The sequence below is a fragment of the Armigeres subalbatus genome, chromosome 2 (assembly GCF_024139115.2).
Source record: "Armigeres subalbatus isolate Guangzhou_Male chromosome 2, GZ_Asu_2, whole genome shotgun sequence".
Taxonomy (NCBI): domain Eukaryota; kingdom Metazoa; phylum Arthropoda; class Insecta; order Diptera; family Culicidae; genus Armigeres; species Armigeres subalbatus.
In genome coordinates, this window is record NC_085140.1 from 355,517,071 (window position 1) to 355,538,989 (window position 21,919).

The 21,919-nt window shown below is 40.7% G+C and overlaps 1 protein-coding gene across 5 annotated transcripts in view; it reads left to right on the plus strand.

Annotated features, from left to right (window-relative positions):
• Nucleotides 1-21,919, plus strand: part of LOC134217103 (beta-1,3-glucosyltransferase) — a 115,016-nt gene that overhangs the window by 54,752 nt on the left and 38,345 nt on the right. For all 5 annotated transcript variants that reach the window (XM_062695873.1, XM_062695876.1, XM_062695872.1 and 2 more), the window contains exons 3-4: nucleotides 15,336-15,442; nucleotides 15,624-15,842. In XM_062695873.1, the coding sequence (XP_062551857.1) occupies nucleotides 15,336-15,442; nucleotides 15,624-15,842 (326 nt within the window). The remainder of the gene's footprint in view (nucleotides 1-15,335; nucleotides 15,443-15,623; nucleotides 15,843-21,919) is intronic.

Here is a 21,919-nt window from a genome sequence, read left to right on the forward strand (position 1 = left end):
TCTTTGACTAATTTATTGTCAAATTTCCCAAAGAATCATCTAAATATTTTTAAAATTTAAACAAAAAAAAATAAAAAACATTTGATTTTCCGTTGGCATTCGATTAACTTTAATCGATTATGTGCACGAAAAAACATCAGGCATCCCTAGTTTTTTTCTGATGACATTTTGAAGTGTGTGTGTTTAACGATCCTCATATTTTGGGTAGTTTCGTTTCAGTGTGTATCGATCCTTTTGGGCACGGATGGCGCCACATGCGATGTCGCCAAAATTTCGCGAGAGTGAATCATATTGTTAATATAAGTGCTGTCCAATGAGCAGCTCGAAGTAGCTCGAAGTTGTTCCCGTCCTGCTCGTTCTTTTTTGTCAACAAACGGGCATGAGCGTGACAGGAACAACTTCGAGCTACTTCGAGCTGCTCATTGGACAGCATTATAGTATATTTGTTCTGGTAGAACTTGCGTGTTTCTTGAGAACGGCACAGCTGTTCCTTCTCCTCGCACTCTGCTTCTTCCAGGCGGCGTTTCTTCTCCTAAAAAAAGGCGGGTCTGCTGTCTCCGCTTCCGTCTTCCGTTCTAACATTCCACGTTCTGTCGGGTACCTTGCTGCAGCGCGACCGCCCGCACTGCGTCCTTTTCCTCCAGAATATGTCTGCACTCTTCGTCGAACCAATCGTTCCGTCGACTTCGTCCCACATACCCGACGTTGTTCTCCGCTGCGTCGTTAATGGCTGCTTTAACTGTATTCCAGAAGTCCTCAAGAGGGGCCCCATCGAGCTCACCCTCTTCCGGCAACGCTGCCTCGAGATGCTGCGCGTATGCAGTGACGTCATCAGGTTGCTTCAGTCGCTCTAGGTCGTACCGCGGTGGTCGTCGGTACCGAACATTGTTGATGACGGATAGTTTTGGGCGCAGTTTAACTGATGGTTCAACCATCACCAGATAGTGGTCAGAGTCGATGTTAGCGCCACGATATGTCCTGACGTCGATAATGTCGGAGAAGTGCCGTCCATCAATCAGAACGTTGTCGATTTGTGATTCTGTCTGCAGTGGTCATTTCCAGGTATACCGATACGACAGGGTGAATTGGAAGTAGGTGCTGCGAAAGGCAATATTCTTGGAGGGGGTGAAATCAATTAGTCGTAGGCCCTTTTTCGATCGTCAGCCGGTGAGCGCTGAACTTTCCAATAGTCGGTCTAAACTTCTCCTCTTGGCCAACCTGAGCGTTTAAATCTCCTATGACGATTTTGACGTCGTGGCTTGAGCAACTGTCGTACTCACGTCCCAGCTGCGCGTAGAATGCGTCCTTATAATCATCAGTGCTGAAGTTGAAGAACCGGCCTTCGATCGTCAACCTGTACATTCTTTCATTGATCGGCCACCACCCGATCACGCGCCTTTGCATATCGCCCATCACTATGAAAGCCGTTCCCAGCTCGTGTGTGTTGCCGCAGCTCTGGTAGATGGTATGATTATCTCTAAACGTTGATCCCTTCCAACAAACCTCCTGCAGCGCTACGATGCCGAATCCACGGTCCTTGCGCACATCGGCGAGTATGCGTGTGCTCCCGATGAAGTTGAGAGATTTGCAGTTCCACGAACCGAGTTTCCAATCGCTAGTCCTTTTTCATCCCAGTGGTCTTCGCCGATGGTTTCGGTCCGTACTCTCTTGTTGATTGTTCGTTGCTCATGTTTTTTTTTAAAGGCTGGCTTGCAGGGCCTGATGCAAACCCCTAAATTTGCGGAGGACCATTCCTCCTTATTCTCGGTGAACCAGGGTGCACAGTTTCACTAAGAGTCCCTCGCTGGCATTTGGACGATGATAAGCCGCCCTTAACATTGAGAACAGATGCTCAGTAAGATTTGCACTTCCGGAGAGGAGCAAACCCCCCTTCCCTGTCAGCAATCACCATACGACCATAGTTCCCACCAAGGTTGGTTACCCAATCTTCCCTAAGGTTGCTCGTATCCCGGCCAGCGGCACTAGGAGGTTGGGATTAGAGTTGCTGGGTAAGAGGCTAAGGACCGCGAGATGGGGTCTATTTTATTCCTTCAGGTATGCGAAGTACCAATGGTACGCTTTACCCAGCATTTACCGTGCCACACACTTCCTTAGCAAGGACAATATATGATATGAATTTTCAGAAAATGGCAAGAACTACGAACTTTGCTCTCCTATCCCCATACTGTCCACGTCGAATTGAACAGTGCTGTCAAATTGCAAATTCATGTCTATACCATGCTCACGGAAACAATGAATCTTGGGGTTATAACACTTGTTTAACGAGACTGGATTAAATCCAAAAAAGAGGTTGTGTCGAAATTGGAATAGGGGCCGTATACATATTACGTAAGCCCTTAGGGGGGGGGGGTCGGTCAATATCTTACGCTCCATATAAATAAAAATCATTTGTATGAAAAAATCTTACATGGGGAAGGGGGGGTCGAAAAACCCAGAAAAAATGCTTACGTAATAAGTGTACGACCCCATAGCAATAGCAAGCACAAGGTTTGTAAAGTATAATGAGCCAATTGCATAGATCCAGGCTCTTTACTTATATACTGGAACTCCCGTACTCTTTCAAATCCAACTTCTTAAAGTAGATCGTATGTCGTATGTCAAAAAAGTATATATCTCCCTCGTTATGCCAAAAAATACTCATCGCAATCGGCTCAGCATGGTTTCATTCCGATTAATCCAACGAATGGTAGTCAGCGGAATTGGATTATGTTATCAATTTTCCTTTGCAAGTTGCAAAATTCAACAGTTTCCCGTAATGGATTACTTTTTACTCGCACACTCTCAGAGTGGGCCGATGTAATCGCGGTGAAAACTGATGGGTAACGGGATTGAAATGGGATATCCACACAAAAAGGTTTTGATGTGGATTTGCCTTCTCTGGTGGCACAAACAACTCGATGAGCAATGGTTTTTAATCTTTATTGATTCATCAAACCACTCCCGTGTTCTCCCCGAATGCGCAACGGATTAGAGACTCAGCAGAATGCGAACCTTAACATAAGCTCGTCGCTAATTCCTTTCTCATCGTTGCTCCTCTGTCGGAATGCCTCCAGCTCCCAATGTGTAGCACACCGCATTACGGAAGATGAGTAAAATGACAAATTAATTCCATTCGGAAAATTATTATCAGCATCATCAGACCAGCAGCCGGCTGATTCTATCTAGGCTCCACACAGAGAGATAGAAATGCGGATCCATTCCAGGGCGACAGGAATAGCTACACAATAAGGAAAAATCCCCCGAGGCTATGAGCTAACCACGCTGCATGAAATTCAACCACTTTCTTCGTTCTGATATTCAACGATATCACACCGAGCGTGGCCTATTATAAAATATCAATTTCAGCATTGTTCTCATTAATGATTTGCCGGGTTATAATGTCTGAGAATTGAATATTTCATTATCTCATTTGGTCGTTAACCAGGCGAGCGAATTGTGTCAGCCGTTGTCTGAATGAGCATACGGACGGGTGAAGTCGAGCTGAGCAAACTTTGCCGGCAAACTTGAGTGGTCGTTCGCTGGTGATATGCCTTAGAGGGACACAGTTATAATGTATCACGAAGGTGACATTTGGGGCCTGATGGAATGATGGCGCAATTGTTGCGGGATTTGATTTCGCGGAACCAGCGATGTGAAGCAAAGGCTCAGAGTATGAACGTTCTGTCTGTGTTCTGTTGAAATTAAACAAGAATATTAAGAGTCAAATTTAAACAGCAATTCAAAGGTTCAAATCTTAGATGTGTATACATATGCAATATAACATTACATAACTTGGATCAAAATTCCTTCAGGGGGAGTGGGTACCGGCTTAGTACCCTTGGAGACTTCTAGCTAATATAATATAGGTTTAATAGAAAGGGAGAATATTGTTATTCTAGATTTTTTCACATTGCATCTCCGAGGTTGTCATGTAGTGTGTTGCTACACCGTCAAACCTTCTCTCTTAAAAGATAAATTAATGGAATTTGAGAATGACCTGCAAGCAGTAGGATCAAGCAGTTATACCCACCTGGAAGCAATGGTAACGGTTTGGTGTGCCGATGATTATAAATGATTTAGTAGATTTAATGACTTAGAAACCATGCCGATTTGATAGGATTGTACCATCATCGGACGGGGATTGGGCCACTTTGTCAACTTAGAATGCTTGTATACTAGAATTCAAATTTGTAAAAAAAATTATCTATTGTAAATATACTAAGAGTTTATACAGATTTTGGCACCCGCGGATTGGGCGTAAATTTTCGAAACAATCGATACCATAAATATTTGATTATAGTGCAATCTCAAATGAACTGTAATTAGTTTTAAACTTGTGCTTACATGACAGAAGCTATAATCCTAGTTCTATGAAGCTGCATATGCGCTTTCCATAGGTTCAAGTTCTAATTTACAAGTCTCATCTGTCTTTAGTGGATCGAGCTCACCTCACGTTCACAGCACCTGCCCTAGTACCCCCAACTGATGTATTTCACTTCATTTGACTGCCCATTTGGCGGGCGAATAAAGTTCGCTTTTCCCAAGTTTCCAGTTCTGCTCGGCTAGACGTCAGTTTTCCAAAGATTTTTGGTGGAAAATCCCCACCGTAGGTGCTTAAATCTGTCACACCGACGAACGGTGCTAAAACTTAACATGTTAGGCTTGGGGTGCAACAGAAGTGACTACGGCTCATCCAATGCATGTCGGCTTTGGAGGTTGGTTCTGTGCAAACGAGCCGAGTGTGTCGACTGGTACGAAGTTGAAATGTGGAAAGTTTTATTCGCTGGGAAAATGTTCCGTTGCTCTGCCAGAAGGGAAATGCGCTGTAAATCTCGTTTGTTGCATCCTGCCCTGCTGGCGCTGCTGCTGCAGCAGCTCAAACTCAGAGCATATATGCTGAATGGTTGGCTGGTCGGGTGCCAACCAAAAACAACGTCGCAGAATAAAATTAAGCCTTTTTTTTATAACAATATACTACCCAAACGATAATAGATTCTTTAAAGAGAAATTCTACGTCACTTTGCCGGTAGATAAGGCCTTCATATTAAAATGTTGAAATTATATTTGAATGCTAGCATGTAAGTTAGGGTTTATCCACAAATTATGTAATGCATTTAGGGGAGCGAGAAGGTTAAACTTGCGTTATATTTCGTTATACTTGCGTGAGTAACCGTAGACAACGTAGTAACGTTTTTCGAATGACTGATTGTTTCAATCATTTGGTTCTGACATGTCTTGGTCAACATAATGGACCTGACCACTTCAATGCACCGAAAAAAACAAATCTACAACAAAAACAAATACAACTTTGCAAAGCGTGCGTGATCGTACGTGTTTGGAGTGCAGAATGATCTCGGCAGAGCATGAGCATAAGCATGATTGATCACCCACGGTTGCTACTCCGTTATTACCAGGTCAGCTGTAATTACACAGAGAACCAACAGATGAAGTTTGGTAAGAACTGGTGACCCAAAAATAAGAAATACCAGAAACAAAACAAAAACAATCGAACGAACACTAATTATTTTAATTATCGAACGCACTACAGAACTGCGGATGCGAACATAGTTATCCCATTCTGATTAATTTACTCACCCGCACAAAGCAGCACAAAATTTCGATGACCGGCCGATCGCACTGCGTACTGGAGAAGCACGGTCCTGCAGAACGATCTCGGAAAGCACTACAAAGAGCACCTGATTGGCGATGTGGCACACAACGGTGCACCGTTGGTGGCGGTGGCGGTATGATAATGAACCTGGGAGCACACGCGGAGGACATAAAACTTCCGGCTCGTAATCTTCAGTCAATCCATGAGGAGATCTGCCGGCTGAAAAACAACAAAGCCCCTGGTTTTGACCAACTACACGGTGGTGAGGCACTGACTGCCCGAGTAGACGAAAATAGCTCAATGATATCAAATGTTGATAATATAGCAAAATTAGATATGGACATGATTGATATAAGAGATAAAAGATCAGACAACAATATCTATATTTTGCACTAAAATATCATGAGAAAATCAAGTTATGCTATTTGTAAGAATCAATATCATGTGCCATTCGTTTGTTCTTGCGGGATTTATGGATTTGTTTGTTATTGTCCAGTAGTGCAAGGTATAAATCTTTTTAAAATTACTACCTCCGATTTTGAAAAGCTAAAAAAGCTGTCTAAATTTATTGTCATAAACTTGTCTACTACTTATTAAATAAATTTAATTAGGACGGTTCCAAAAATTTATGCAGCCACTCTTGAAACTTGCATCCGACGAAGAACGTTTTACGAACGGGCGGTAACGAATTCCAGTTCACCACACCTCGAACGAACAGTGAACTATCGTAGCATAACGTAACGCTGGAACTACAAGTTTCTGCAAACGTCGACTTCGAGACTGAATAAGTCTCCTATACAGTATCGTAGGAGTTTGATTTATCACCAGGTTTCTCAGAAAAATGCAGGAGCGATGCGCATAGAAGTATTGTATAGGGGATCCAAAAAGGTTATGTTGCAGGTGACTCACATGATCGTAGCGGTTTAATCCATAGAAGTAGCATACAGAGCAGTTTAGCGCCACCCGAAGTCGATCTAAAGAGTTTGCATTCGGATGAACATGTAATATATCGCCGAACATGATATGCGAAAGGTTCAGGGATTTGAAGAGCTTCATCTTCATAAACGACGATGCAGCAAAGGTACAGCAGTACAGCGAGCGCAGGCTGGCATATATAACATTGCTGAGTAATCAGTCCATCCCACTGCAGGCCACTTAGAAAAAGAATCCGAGGTTGTTTGCTTTATCAGACCAATCGATGATCTGACCATCCATTACAATTCCAAGAACGGGTGGGGTAAATCCATCATCAATACGACGTCGGCTTGTCCTCATTCACCATTCTGACAAGTACCCGTGCGTAAGGGCCAAGTCGAGTAATATAATGCTCAACATCATCAGCAAAAATTTGAATTGAGCATTACTTAACTACCGTTGGTAGATCGTTGATGTGACAGCTGAAGAGTAGTGGACCAAGGACTGACCCTTGCGGTAAACCAGACGGCACCTCAACGCTGCTATATAGATATGACCCCATTAGGCTCACGGCATCAGGGGAGAAGTTAAACTGAGTTTGAAGTTTATCCGATAGCTTGTTGTGAGGGATGATATCAAAAGCCTTGGAGAATAGCAGCAGTATACCAGAGCCTATTTGATCGACGGTGGTTCCCAAGTCGTCGTACACTCGAAGAATTGCTGTTTTGATACTTTGACCGCAGCGAAATCCAGCCTGGAAATCTGACCAAAGCTTGTTGTCTTCGATGTAATCTGTCATTTGTTGTTTAAGAAGCTTCTCAAAAGCCTTTTTTTTTTTTTACAAGGGAGAATGCATTTACACAATAACCCAGCACACGTACATTGTAGTTGCCAAACTACCACACGGAAGTGTACTGGAGTGTCGGACTCGACCATACCGGTAATGCCGACTAAAATCCTTGGGCTCCACCATCGTTTCCCCAGGAACTACCTCCAGTACTACTTCTGGGGATGGCAGTACTAAACGTACTCGCTCATTCTCGCTCACACAGGCACCCGTCCCATGCGAGACTGACTTGGGTACTCGCTCTATCGCACCCTCAAGCATTCTCAAAAGCCTTCGACAAAAGGCAAAGTATACTAATTAAACGTGGATTGGTGACGCAGTTCAGAAACGGGTTTTTCTTCAGTGGCAGAACCTTCACATGCTCCCAACCGGGATTGTAGACGTCTGAATGATTAAGGCTCTATAAACCGTAATCAATCCGATAATGACGATGATTTTATTTGAATCCGCACTAATACTAATAAAGTTTCGAACTAAATTCAATATTTTGGGGCTATTTGCCGACTTACCTCCATCATTGCATATTCACTACATTTTCATATAAATTTTTCACTTATCCAAATTAACAATTACTGAGGAATTGCAGGAAAAACGCTGAAAACTGCCTTTTTTCCTGGGCCGGCATTCGTATTTTTATCGAATGCATACTAACTCCGAACGTTCGGAGCAAACACATACACACGCACTTGATTTTTCACTTGATCTTTTCCCACTGTTTCCTTGATTTAATCACTCCTAAAACATATTCACTAACTGAGTTTCACATTTTTCTTCAATATTGACTACCAATTAATTCACTTCGCGTCCAAAAACTGTCGAAAACTGCTTTCCAAAAATCGAAGTGAGAAACAAATTTGACGACCGTATTGTGAATGCAATAAAATGCGGAAGACTCAAATTCACTAGCGCAATAAGTGAAATGGTGAATACAAAATCTACGCGATGCAACTTCATTCAATCCGAACAATACAACGTATACGCCAGCCAACACGCAAACAAAGGTGTGCATACACAAGAAAATAATCATCTCTTCACCGTTGCCAGATTTATTTATTGGAAAAAAATCATTGCTGTTTGTCGGATTGAACAAATATACCAGAAATAAATATTTAAACATGTTATGTAAGCTTCTGTTACATTCCAAGTCGTGAATAAAAAAAATTAAACCGATAAATACCCGTATATTTGATATACCGTGAACATGTGTTATGATATAAAATAAACATTTCGTCAAGTCTGGCAACATTATGCATCAGCTGGCATATTTTTAACACCCCATTTCCACCCACCCCAGTTGTAAACGAAATTTATCTATCGCTGCTGCACTTTTCCGTACCAATTGCCTCACTATTACAAACAAGCGATACAGTCATTAATTCTCAAAACATTGTGATGGAGTCTTGAGCCTTAAGGCTCTATAAACCGTAATCAATCCGATAATGACGATGATTTTATTCGAATCCGCACTAATACTAATAAAGTTTCGAACTAAATTCAATATTTTGGGGCTTTTTGTCGACTTACCTCCATCATTGCATATTCATCACATTTTCATATTAATTTTTCACTTATCCAAATAAACAATTACTGAGGAATTGCAGGAAAAACGCTGAAAACTGCCTTTTTTCCTGGGCCGGCATTCGTATTTTTATCGAACGCATACTAACTCCGAACGTTCGGAGCAAACACATACACACGCACTTGATTTTTCACTTGATCTTTTCCCACTGTTTCCTTGATTTAATCACTCCTAAAACATATTCATTAACTGAGTTTCACATTTTTCTTCAATCTTGACTATCAATTAATTCACTTCGCGTCCAAAACTGTCGAAAACTGCTATCCAAAAATCGAAGTGAGAGACAAATTTGACGACAGTATTGTGGATGCAATAAAATGCGGAAGACTCAAATTCACTACCGCAATAAGTGGAATGGTGAAAGCAAAATCTACGCGACGCAACTTCATTCAATCCGAACAATACAACGTATACGCCAGCCAACACGCAAACAAAGGTGTGCATACACAAGAAAATAATCATCTCTTCACCGTTGCCAGATTTGTTTATTGAAAAAAATCATTGCTGTTTGTCGGATTGAACAAATATACCAGAAATAAATATTTAAACATGTTATGTAAGCTTCTGTTAAATTCCAAGTGGTGAATAACAAATTTTAAACCGATAAATACCCATATATTTGATACACCGTGAACATGTGTTATGATATAGAATAAACATTTCGTCGAGTCTGGCAACATTATGCATCAGCTGGCATATTATTAACACCCCATTTCCACCCACCCCAGTTGTAAACAAAATTTATCTATCGCTGCTGCACTTTTCAGTACCAATACCCTCACTATTACAAACAAGCGATACAGTCATTTATTCTCAAAACATTGTGATGGAGTCTTGAGCCTTAAGTTGAACAAATGCGCTATTTGTTGGACAACCAGCGGAAGAATGATGTTAACGAAGATTATTGGTAATTCGTCAAGCCCCGTTACATTCGATTTTATATCCGAAATAGCGTTGACAACTCTCCAACCTTGCACAGGCCGAAAAGAAAAGGCGTATGGTGAAGGTGGCGATGGCAGCATGGGTCTTGTCCCACGTGAATTCGTGAGATTCTCTACAAATGTACGATCCACCTCATCCGGATGGAATCCACACGGCTGCGATGCTTTATCCTTGCCGACACCAAGGCTCTTTATCCGTTGCCAGAGAGTTCTAGGCGAAGTTCTTGCTGTACTGTTGCTTGGCTTGAGCAATTTTTGCATTAGAACGATTCCTCATTCTCTTGTACCGCTGCACAGTGGGCGCAGCAAGCTAAAAACGCGCGTTTTTTTTTATTTGCGTGCAAACGGTTGATTTTACATGTGTCTTCGGAAGAAAATTTCACAAAAAAATAAACTATATTTTGAAACATTGGGGTGATTAAAAAATTTGCCCTTTACGCCGGCACAAAAAAAAATTTTTTTCATTTCCGTTAAAAAAATGGAGTCTCAACAAAAGTTGAAGAGTATGAACATACAAACATCTTTGTAGAACATACCATCACTCTATCTCTAAACGGTAACAGGTCGCGATAAAATTTCAAAAAATCGTATGCAAATCCTGTTTTTTGAAGTAAATTTCTTAGGTTATGATTTTTCCACATGGACATGTTCTATAAAATGAACAAGCACATCAAATTACACGTTTTCTTGAAAAATATGGGCATATCGGAGGTCTATAAGAAAAGTTATTTGGTTTTTTGCAATTTTACTATGTAGGGGAACGGTTCGGCACTTCATCCCATAGCTCCTATTTCCATCTCATCAAAAACAAAGCAATGAAAAGGAATTTGGTTTGTTTCTTATTTTTGTGATTACATGATTACATGTACCAAAGAATGATAAGGAAGGCAAAATAATTCCCCAAATTCAAAGTATAGACAGAAAATTATGTAAATGGTTGATAATAATCATTTACTAATATTTACCAATGGCAATCATAGCAACCATCGTTTCAACAATATCGAGTAAATGGTGCATAACAGAATATCTTGTCTTGCTATGAATCACGTAGTAGGCGTTTATAAATTTTCAACAGTCATTACAAAGCAGTACATTTAATATTCTTGTCTCTACAATTGCGATTATAGGTAAAAGAAAGTGTTAAGGTGCTCAAGTTCTAAGAGACAATGAAATGCTCTAAAATGCAGTCCGAAAATCGCAGTTTTCTGTCAGGTGGGTAATTTTGATGATTGGATCTTTAGAGGGAATAAAACATATGATTGTTTACTTAGATAAAGTTGACAAACGCTCTCTTTTTATTACATGGAAGAATACTAATGGCACGGCAAAAGAAAAAATTAAATCTGTAAGCGAGAATATCATATCTGCTCTGCGTTCAATATATGTACAGAATCAATGCCACATATTAGAACAGATCCAGCAGCTAAAGTCTTTAAATATCACGCAGAGTATTTTGATCGGCCGTTTCATCTTCTTCTTCTTCTTCTTATTGGCATTACATCCCCACACTGGGACAGAGCCGCCTCGCAGCTTAGTGTTCATTAAGCACTTCCACAGTTATTAACTGCGAGGTTTCTAAGCCAGTTTACCATTTTTGCATTCGTATATCATGAGGCTAACACGATGATACTTTTATGCCCAGGGAAGTCGAGACAATTTCCAATCCGAAAATTTCCTAGACCGGCACCGGGAATCGAACCCAGCCACCCTCAGCATGGTATTGCTTTGTAGCTGCGCGTCTTACCGCACGGCTAAATCGGCCGTTTCAACTGCCTTTAAATATAATCTCTCAGATTCCATCTATCTCCAATAACAAGACTCGTAGTCGTAAGGCGAAACCATTTGATGCTTGTTCAGAAAGCGTCAAACGACAAAAAGTGTCTAACTTACTGCAAAGTTTTAACTCAAGCGAACTTAGTTACGCAGCTCAGATGAGCCTTCGTGCCAATAACAAAAAAACATGAAGCTTAAATTGTTTGACAAGCAACATGCACTACGCCTACTCGAGCAAAGAAAATGGTTTCTGCCTTCAAAGATGTTCGTATGTTCATACTCTACCACTTTTGTTAAGACTCCATTTTTTTTGTAAAGAAATGAAAAAAAAATTGTACCAGCCTAATGCGCAATTTTTTGCTCACCCTTATCTTTCAAAAGATTGCTTATTTTTTGGTAAAATTTTCTTCCGAAGACACCACCCATGTTTGCTCGCAAATAAAAAAACGCGCGTTTTTAGCTTGATGCGCCCACTGTGCGCTGTCGTTTCTCATCTTTCAAGTGTGCTGATGCTTGCAACCAGTCTTTGTAAACTAGGTCCCGTTCTAGAAGGATCATATGTAAACTATCAGAAAACCAGAGATTGTCCCGACGAGCGAAGCTTGCTACAGACACGAAAGGGGATACACATGTCATCCCTAGTAACATTTTAGCTTTATACTGTTTTTATAACACTCTTGTACAGTAATTTATGGTCTTCAAGAGTTATTAAAGAGTTATATAACTTAAAATTTTACTTGGGATGCACCGTTTTTACGTGATCATTGAAGAAATCTACGGCGTCATTTGCATTCGCAATATTGTAGAACAGATTCCAGGGAACAGATATAATAGCATTTTTCAAAGCGTGTGGATCAAAATTACGTAATCACGATACGTGTATCGACTTGACACACGTTTGATATTGAAGTCAACTGACGCAAAAATGAGATCGTGTTGTGATAAGCCTGGGAAACTGCCCTGTCCGAACCGCAAAATCCCTTCTCTTGGGCTTATTCTACGAGTCGAGTGACGTGAGGTGAGTAGATTTTAGCAATTCTCACGTGAGGTGACCATGTTATTCAAATGGGGCTATACGACTCTTCTCACGTCATTCGAGAAATCTCACGTCACTTCACTCGTAGAATAAGCCCATCTATTGTTGGTTAGAAGGAGATCAACTTGTGAGGACCCTCCACAGTGGAAGAATGTTGGTTCTTCACTCACGGAAGTTAACGAATGACGGGAAAGCATCGATTCGAACCGCGTACGTGTCAGGCTAGGACGAAGCATATCAGTGTTGAAATCCCCTACCAGGAAAATGTTTTCGTAGCGAACAGCAAACTCGGCTATTTTTTGCCAGGAAGGATGAGCAATCATTTCCCGGAGGATTGTATATGGTCATTAGTAGAACCCGGTGTCCATCTCCAACGCTAAGCATTCAGTTTTATCTGTTGATTCTGCCGTCAACAACGTACCGAAGACCTAGGAGCAGGTCAAATTCTCTTTGAAGTAAACAGCAATGCCTCCACCGCGCCTACATACTCTGTCATTTCGTACAACAGAGTACCCAGAGATACCGATACTACGATCACTGATCTTCGAAGTTAACCAATATTCGGTGAAGCATGCTACCGAAACTTTGGAGTCGAGCAACGCAAGGCGAACAGAAATATTTTTTTTTAAATCTACCAAATAAAATCCAGCCACGTAGTATCGAGGTGGTCCCTCAGCCGACCGGCTTCTGTTTGTCTTTCGTGAGGCTGCAAACAGTGCGGTCGGTGGATAATAATACTGAGGGTAAGTCAATTTCCCGACTCATCCTTACACAACCAGGCGAAATTGTTTTCCCAGATTAAACTATTTTGAATTCGTTGTCCCCTCCGCAGAATCCGTTCAGTTAGTGCTAGCTACCATATGTAATCCTGTCCGGCAGTGCAAACAATCTAGCAACTACTATTTGAAAAGCGCCATTAAAGTTTGGCTCGTTGCTCTCCGACCGAATTGGATACAACATTAAATTAGTTGGCGAAACAATAGTCGTTGTCGAAAAAAGTTTAACCAATTAAAGTCTATACACACTTGGCTGAGATGGGTACCTATGCGAACACATTTTGTGCATTTCGGCAACGATGTGGCTCAGCCAACAACGTAAACGTACAAACAAGGGGTACAGGAAGTGCACTCCAGGGAGCTCTCTGTGGCCCTTCAAACTCCACATCGATAGCTCCGGAACGAGGGAGTTGTTTTGCAACAGTTTCCTGCCTATCGTACATACAACAACCGGCAGCGTGGAACGGGACAACAGGCTCGTTGAAGAGATTTAGTTTTGCAAATATTTACAGCGCAGCATCCACTCAAACGGTAAACTTTTAGCACCCACTGCTGATCCAAATTGGCGGCGGTAATGATGGGCCTGCCCTGGCATGAACGTTCGCCGGTCGGGAAATTTCATTATTGAATTGGGTCATGGGCTGCTTACATACTGCTTGCCGTAGGTTTTACTAATTAGTGTAAATTTTAGATTTAGCAGGACGTACTTTTCGTGTTTGAATCGGGTTTCTGACTTCTTGGAGGATAGGTGGATATATGTAATACCAAAATTATTATACGTAATAATCAATAATGATTGACCCTTTTTTACCAAAGCACATTTCTTCATTGGAAGTTAAGCTTTCAATTGATAAGTGAGGAAATGCTAATAGAATACTAAGTTGAAAAGCAGGACAAGTTCCAATTGTAATGTAGAACCATAGAAATAGAAGATTGTTTTACATCCCTAGTGAAACTGGGCCTGCTCTCCAACCTTTCAATGTTTAATTAACATTTTCCCAGTTTCATTCAGTATATGTCATTTCATTGTTTTTTTTACCAGCCCAATGAACACATGCCCAGGAAATTAAAAATGTCTCCCACCTGACAAAACCTTAGAACGATCTCGCTAACTCTGATTTGTCAAGCCTAAGCTTTTGTTCGCAAGGTTACACAGCAAATAATTTTAAAAATTCAACGACGTGTAAAATTGCAGCTATCCATATCAAACGGTGATCATGCATTCCACGCTCACGATCCTCCACTATTCTAGCAGAAATTTGGTTTTGGAGCGACGTTATTGAATTTGGTACATTGCGTATGAGAACTTCAATGTGTAATGAAAATAACAAAAAAACTACAACATACCTACTTGTTTTGCTGAAGTTTTGTTAAACATTTACATTAAATAAATTATTAATACTTAATTCTATCAATAGTTCCGTTGGCATGCGGTCGAGTTAATAAATTTATTAAGTCTAGTCAGGAGCAAGGGTGTTTTCGATCATTTTAGTAGCAGAGGCTGAATTTCAAAATGTGTTATATGTTGGACTTCTAGTGCGAAGGTTTTTTCACAACTCTGCCTAGCAGTTCGTTAACGGAGTTTTAGCGCTATAGTTGCAGTAACTTAAACTGAATTCTTGAAATAATGTTACCATTTAATATTAGTTACTGCAACTCTGAAGAAAACATCCTTGGCCGGGAGATTTTTTTGTGCTTTATTAGTGTGTTCTTGCTCGGGAGAATATTCTTTATGAAATAAATGGACTCGAAATTTTATATTAAAAACAAAAAGTTGTCGATATAAAGTTCTTTAAAAAATATATTTACCTGTTATTAAATTCTTACATTCTAATGCACTTGTCTTTCTCATTTCAGCTCCCCATGAAATTTCTTATCTAATACTGAGTCAATCATCCGCGTTTCACTATGAGCGTGCAAACGATCTGCGAAGGAGTATCCTCGAACAGCAATTGAACATAAATGTAAGTAAATTGTTGAAAAATCAACAAACCTCATAAGAACGAACTAACCAATTAGAGCCTTGAATTGATTCACGCCTCACCGTACATCGGTTGTTTTTGTATGCAAAACCACTTTCCTTAAATTATGCAATCTCTTGCCAAATCCCATTCCACGACCCGGAACGCCACAAAATAAAATCAGAACCAACTACCAACCGGCGGCGAGAATGTGCATCTATCACATGAGATTTTCGCCGACCATGAGGGCTCTTGGGCCATCACACCCATCCTGAAGCACATCCGGGCCAGCATACTGAAAGCGTCGCACGCCGGTACCCGCTGGCTGATCATCTGCGAGCAGGACAGTCACGTGAACGTGAGTCTATTAGCACACCATTTGGGCAAAGAGGATTATCGACAGGTGAGTATATGCGATACCGGCGTACGACACCGTACACCGCCGCACCGGTCGGGTTCTGCTGGAGAACAGAGGCTGCATGCTGAAGACAAGAAACCGCCGGATAGCGGCTACTAAGGCCAATTCGGGTGGTTTGGTTTTCTGTGTGCTATTTCTACCACGTTCGTCCGGTAGTGTAGGAAAAAAAAAACCCGGTACTATCATCTCATACTCACCACCTCGAACTTGTACTGACTGGCGCTGGAAGGTATTGTTATACCTGATATGCTTCCTGACCGAACGCTAGTATAGGAGAATGTAGCTAGGGATGACGGTAGGATGCTCAAGGCAATGTAACGGCCACTTGGTCCAAATCCCTTGACGGTTTTTAGTGATAAAAGAGACGATAACGATGGATGGATATAAAGTTGTTTTAGGGTAAAAATGTAGAAATGGTGGCGGTGGATTTAAATGGAGTAATACTAAGTACATGGAGTGTCATGACATTAATGTCATTTGCTACTTATTCGGCTCTCCAGCTGCCAATTTTTTATTTAGAGCAATAACCTGTTAGAACTATTACTTTTTCTAATGGGTTACTGCTGTTAATATAAAATTGGAGGCATGAGAGCCGAATAAGTAAAATAACATTAATGTCCTTTGAGGGCTACATGTTGATAAAACATACACTAAAGAACTTGTGAAAAAAATCACTATTTGCTGTTCCATGCCATCGAAGTAACATTTCCCAGTTAAATAGAAAAAGTAATATACAATAATTCCATGTGAATAGATCTCCCTGATTTACGAATTATCAACTATATTAGACTCGTATTTTTTTATTTCGCTATTAGGATGAACATTTTTGAGATTTCAATTTATATAAATAAAACACGAGACATTTAATATTCATTTTCAGCGATGGCCTTCGATCCGTGGTAAATCCGGGTGAGGTTGCATCTCACCTGGATTTGACTTTTTTTTTCAAATGTGAATGGTGCCGTACGATTTTTGTTTTGTTTTGCAAATCACTTCTACGCTATGTAGTAAGAAGAGTTTCAATTTAACTTATTGTTCTGGAGAAACATCAATTTAAAAAAAAATATACATATATTGAAAAGACATTGGTTCCTCCTACAAACACCATGCGTCCCCATGATCGTGTGGTGCATACACTGTACGGTGGCTGAAAGCGTGTTTTCGGCGTGTTTAATAAATGAATCGCTACCCAGCAAACGCGGATTTTCAAGTGCCATTCGTTTGCGTATCACAATAACGCGTATCACAAAAAGTGAATGTATTTAAATTACAAGTTACAGTGAACTGAATAAGATCAACGAAATATTAATCAAAGGGATCACTTTCCACGAACTATGTATTCACAGTGGTAGATTGGTCAATCGATTTCCACTAATTCAAATATTCATTTAAAAAATAGCTGTACGGATTTTGATTCTTTAATTGGGTCCTAAAATGAAGAACCGATATTCGATTTTATTTCAGGGAACGATGAAGTTGATCATCCTGAACGCGTCAGTTTTTCTTTTGACTCAAAAATTGAAAAGAACATTGTTTAATTTGAAATTTGAAAATAGATGAAAAATGCTTCCTCGACATTTTCGGTCTTGTTTGACGTAAGGATTAAAACGCACTAGCAAAACACCGCAGGGCACTTGACTCAACCTTTGACAGTTAATATATGGGCCTGACGTTTTGGACTGATGGTTGATTCGTTCTGAAATGTTGCACAGGCCAATATTTGCCTTAAAATGTATTAAACATAAAAACACAGACAAACAGACGTAACAGCTTGAACATTTTTCTACAAAATCCATCGCTCAACTCTTCTACCACCATCTTGCGAGCATGTTACACGAAACACTGTTTCGTATGACATTGTCACCAGAAGGCGCTGGAGTGAAATGTCAAATTCAAAGGATTACGATGCTAGCGCCTCTAGTTGTGAAAGGCGCAACTAATAAAATTCAAATTGATCGTTGAAGTCATGGTCGATGGTAATTTCTCTGGTGTTACGTCTGTTTGTCTGTGATAAAAATATTATTTTTTCTGATTTAGACTTTTACCAGATTTTTTATAACATCGGTTCAAGTATTCTTGACCGATGCACTATCGTTTGCAACCATAAACGAGGTAGGGCTTTGGGACCCAATTCGAAATCCGTCCACACTGGACGGATTTCGATTCAGAAGGAAATAATTTAATTCATTATTTTATCATATTTTTCTTAATTTATAATGCATAAAAGCGAAACACTTCAACTATAGTGCACCTGTATCGACGGAGAATGTTTGAATTTGAATTCAAAATTGAATTCAAATGTGAATTCAAATGTGAATTTGATTCGTATTTTCTGAAGACTTTTACATTTACTGCAATGCTTAAGTGTACGGATTTCGATGCCCCACGGTAGTGCGACAACTAACATGAAAAGGAAAGTTGTATGCAAAACTGATGAAACCGAGCTTTGTTTTTGGTAATTTAGCAGAAATGGTTCGAGTGCAGCATATTCTTTCGAAATTGATGGTAAAAATGAAATCCTACAATGATGCATGTCTCTTTTTCAGTGAAATCGGTCCTAAAGGCTTCCGATCACATACCGAAGTCGAAGCATTTCAGGAAAATTCCAATAATGGTCATCCCAAAGATAAACGAGGGAGGAGAAGCCAGCTTACGGCAAAATATGAGGGAAGAAATTTCAAGAAAACCGTGAACTAAAAGAAAAAATCATACAAAAGTTGTACAGAATTGCAATTTTGAATGGCAACAAGATATGTGAGCACAGAAAGCTCGGCAAGCTTTTTTTAAGGCTTGTTGCTTTAATAATATCCTCAATTTTGATTACAGTCGCCTCTCAACATCTCGACTTTGAAGGGACTATCGAGATAGGGAGAGATCGAGGAATGGAAGGAAAATTGAAATGGGTACTAGATCCAAAACAGCTCGTTGCTATGAAAAACGACAACAAAACAAATGTCATTTATTGTTCTCTGTATGTTTGTTATTGTTCAAAGACGGTCTAGCAGCCTAACAATTTGAACATATCGACATAAAGAGAGTGTAACCTGCACAAAATATGATAATATCACATCGAGATAGAGGGATATCGAGATAGGGAAGTTATCGAGATGTAGAAGCCCAAATGTATGTAGATTGAAGGGACTGAGGAAACCATCGGCATAGGGAGAGATATCGAGATATAGAACATCGAGATATAGAGAGTCGACTTACCTGTACAAACGAATTTATGAATGTACTTCCTTCGGTCGAAAAGTTTAATTAATCTTGATGTTCTTGGTGGTAGACAACACTATTTGTGCGATCTGCACCAAGAACTGGTTGTCAAATTTGGCCGAAATTTTGATGATAAAGTAATGATAATTTTGAGTTTTTTTTATTTCGGCTAAATCTTTCATTGGTATGAGTATCGACGAGGATTAGGTCGGAGGATCACATCTAAATGCTAGAGACAAATATAACTAAACACGGCAAGTCATTCATGGCCCATAACTAACTTTCCTGATTTATTCCTGAACATTTCCATATTCCTGTCTATATTGAGCCTGCCGAAGTGGTTATTAATTAATATGTCTGAAATTCAATTTATGCACATTATGTGACAGATCCAGTTAGAAAAATGTATTGGCGGGGGCCACTTCCTTCGGTGGAGTTTGATCCCACGAAACCAGTACGCTAGTCATGCGCTTTACCTTGGTTTCGTGGGATCTATCCCAATCGAAGGAATTGTTTATCCTCCAATAGGGTAAGACGGTGTAATGCGCCCCACCTGGCCAAAACGCCTCACTTTGATTTTTAGAAAACTATAATTACCTAAGAGCCAAAATCAGTTGGTACCTATAAATATTTGTAAAACCATAATACTATGTGAATATAGAAGTATTTTTGTATTACATAATGAAAATAATAGCAAAACACAAAAAAGTTACAGTTTTGATGTAACTTTCAATGTTTGTTTGCTCACCATTATGGAGCGATGCTAGCATACTGTCCGCAAAACTTGCACTGCAACACTCAGTTGGGCAACAAAATTACTTTTCTCAGTGGTTAATATGATATAAAATTGCTTCCGTCTTCAAAAATGTAACGTTTTTAAAAATATGTTTTACTTTCGAAAATATGTCAAAACGCCCCAGTGTAGGCAATATGCCCTTACACAAGCGCGGCGAGCTTGCAGCAGTTGCTTCCAAATTATATGGAAACTATTGAAATGTAATTCAAAACTGCTTAAATGGACTTATGTTGGTTTTTTAATGTCAAGGACATAAGGATTTGTAACCTTTTTATTATGGGATTGATAAAATACTAAAGAAGGGCTATGAAACGTCATTGGTTAAGGTGGGGCGTATTGCCCAGGCGCTTTTTGAAATCCATTTTTTCACGACTTTTCAAAAAAGCTTTATTACGTGTTATCTGTAATATTTTTAAATGACTACTCACGGGCAATGCATTTGCGACTTCCTGGACTACCGAATAACACAAAGTTTGCATAAATTGCTTTGAAAAGTAAAAAGTTATCAAGGAGTTGCCTTAGGGGGGCATATTAAATCGTCTTACCCTACATTTTTCGAACTAAATCTGTCACATGTTGTGCATATGCACAAATCGAGTTTCAGACATTTCCTGCTTGATATGATGACGACGATAGTACCATCTATTGTAGCCCGGCACCTGCCGATAGCAATGGTAACATATGACAAACGATTCGATCATGTTATTATTTGCATTTCATCAATTATTATTGTTTTGCCTTTCATTATTTGCATTTCATCAAACTCCTGTATGAACGGCCAAAATGGGTGGGGTGGTTCCATTATCAGAGACACTTCACGGGCAGCAGGGACTATGTCCTCCCCAGGCCATCTGCGAGTTGTGGGGCTTACCTAGGATGTGGTGGGGTTTGACAGTGGGCCCTATTAAATTCATATAAAAAGTTGCATGTATCCGCAAGTAGACCCCACCAAAGCGACCGGGTGCCGCTCAAAGCGCACAAGCCCAAGTCCTGGTGTTAGGTGGGACGCTAAACAGCCCCGACACGAAGGCCCTCCGACGAGACAGGAGGTTTGCACAGGCCCAATAAACCGCCTGGAAAACCAATCATTACGAACAATATGAGAGATAATGCGACTCGATATAATCGGCAAAAACCTAGGCGACGAATACAGGATCACGATTGGATGCTTGGAACATGGAACTTCAAGTCGCTAGGTTTCGCAGGTTGCGACAAGATGATCTACCATGAATTACATCCCCGCAACTTCGACGTCGTAGCGCTGCAGGAGATTTGCTTGACAGGACAGAAAGTGTGGAAAAGCGGGCATCGAGCGGCTACCTTCTACCAAAACTGTGCCACCAACGAGCTCTGAACCGGCTTCATAGTGCTGGGTAAGATGCGCCATCGTGTGATTGGGTGGCAGCCAATCAACGCAAGGATATGCAAGCTGAAGATTGAAGGCCGTTTCTTCAACTATAGCATCATCAACGTGCACTGCCCACATGAAGGGAGACCCGACGACGAGAAAGAAGCGTTCTATGCGCAGCTGGAGCAGACATACGATGGATGCCCACTGCGGGACGTCAAAATCGTCATCGGTGACATGAACTCACAGGTAGGAAGGGAGATAATGTATAGACCGGTCATCGGACCGGATAGTCTGCACACCGTATCGAATGACAACGGCTAACGATGCATAAACTTCGCAGCCTCCCGCGGAATGGTAGTCCGAAGCACCTTCTTTCCCCGCAAAAATATCCACAAGACCACATGGAGATCACCTAACCAAGAAATGGAAAACCAAATCGACCACGTTCTAATCGACGGTAAATTCTTCTCACGAACGTCCGCACTTACCGCTGTAAGAAAAATGAATCCGACCACTACTTCGTTGCAGTATGCCTGCGCTCAAAACTCTCGACGGTGTACAACACGCGTCGAAGTCGGACGCCGCGGCTTAACATTGGGCGGCTACAAGACGGTAGACTAGCCCAAGAATACGCGCAGCAGCTGGAAATGGCTCCCCAACGTAAGAGCAGCTAGGCGCAGCGTCTCTTGAAGATGGCTGGAG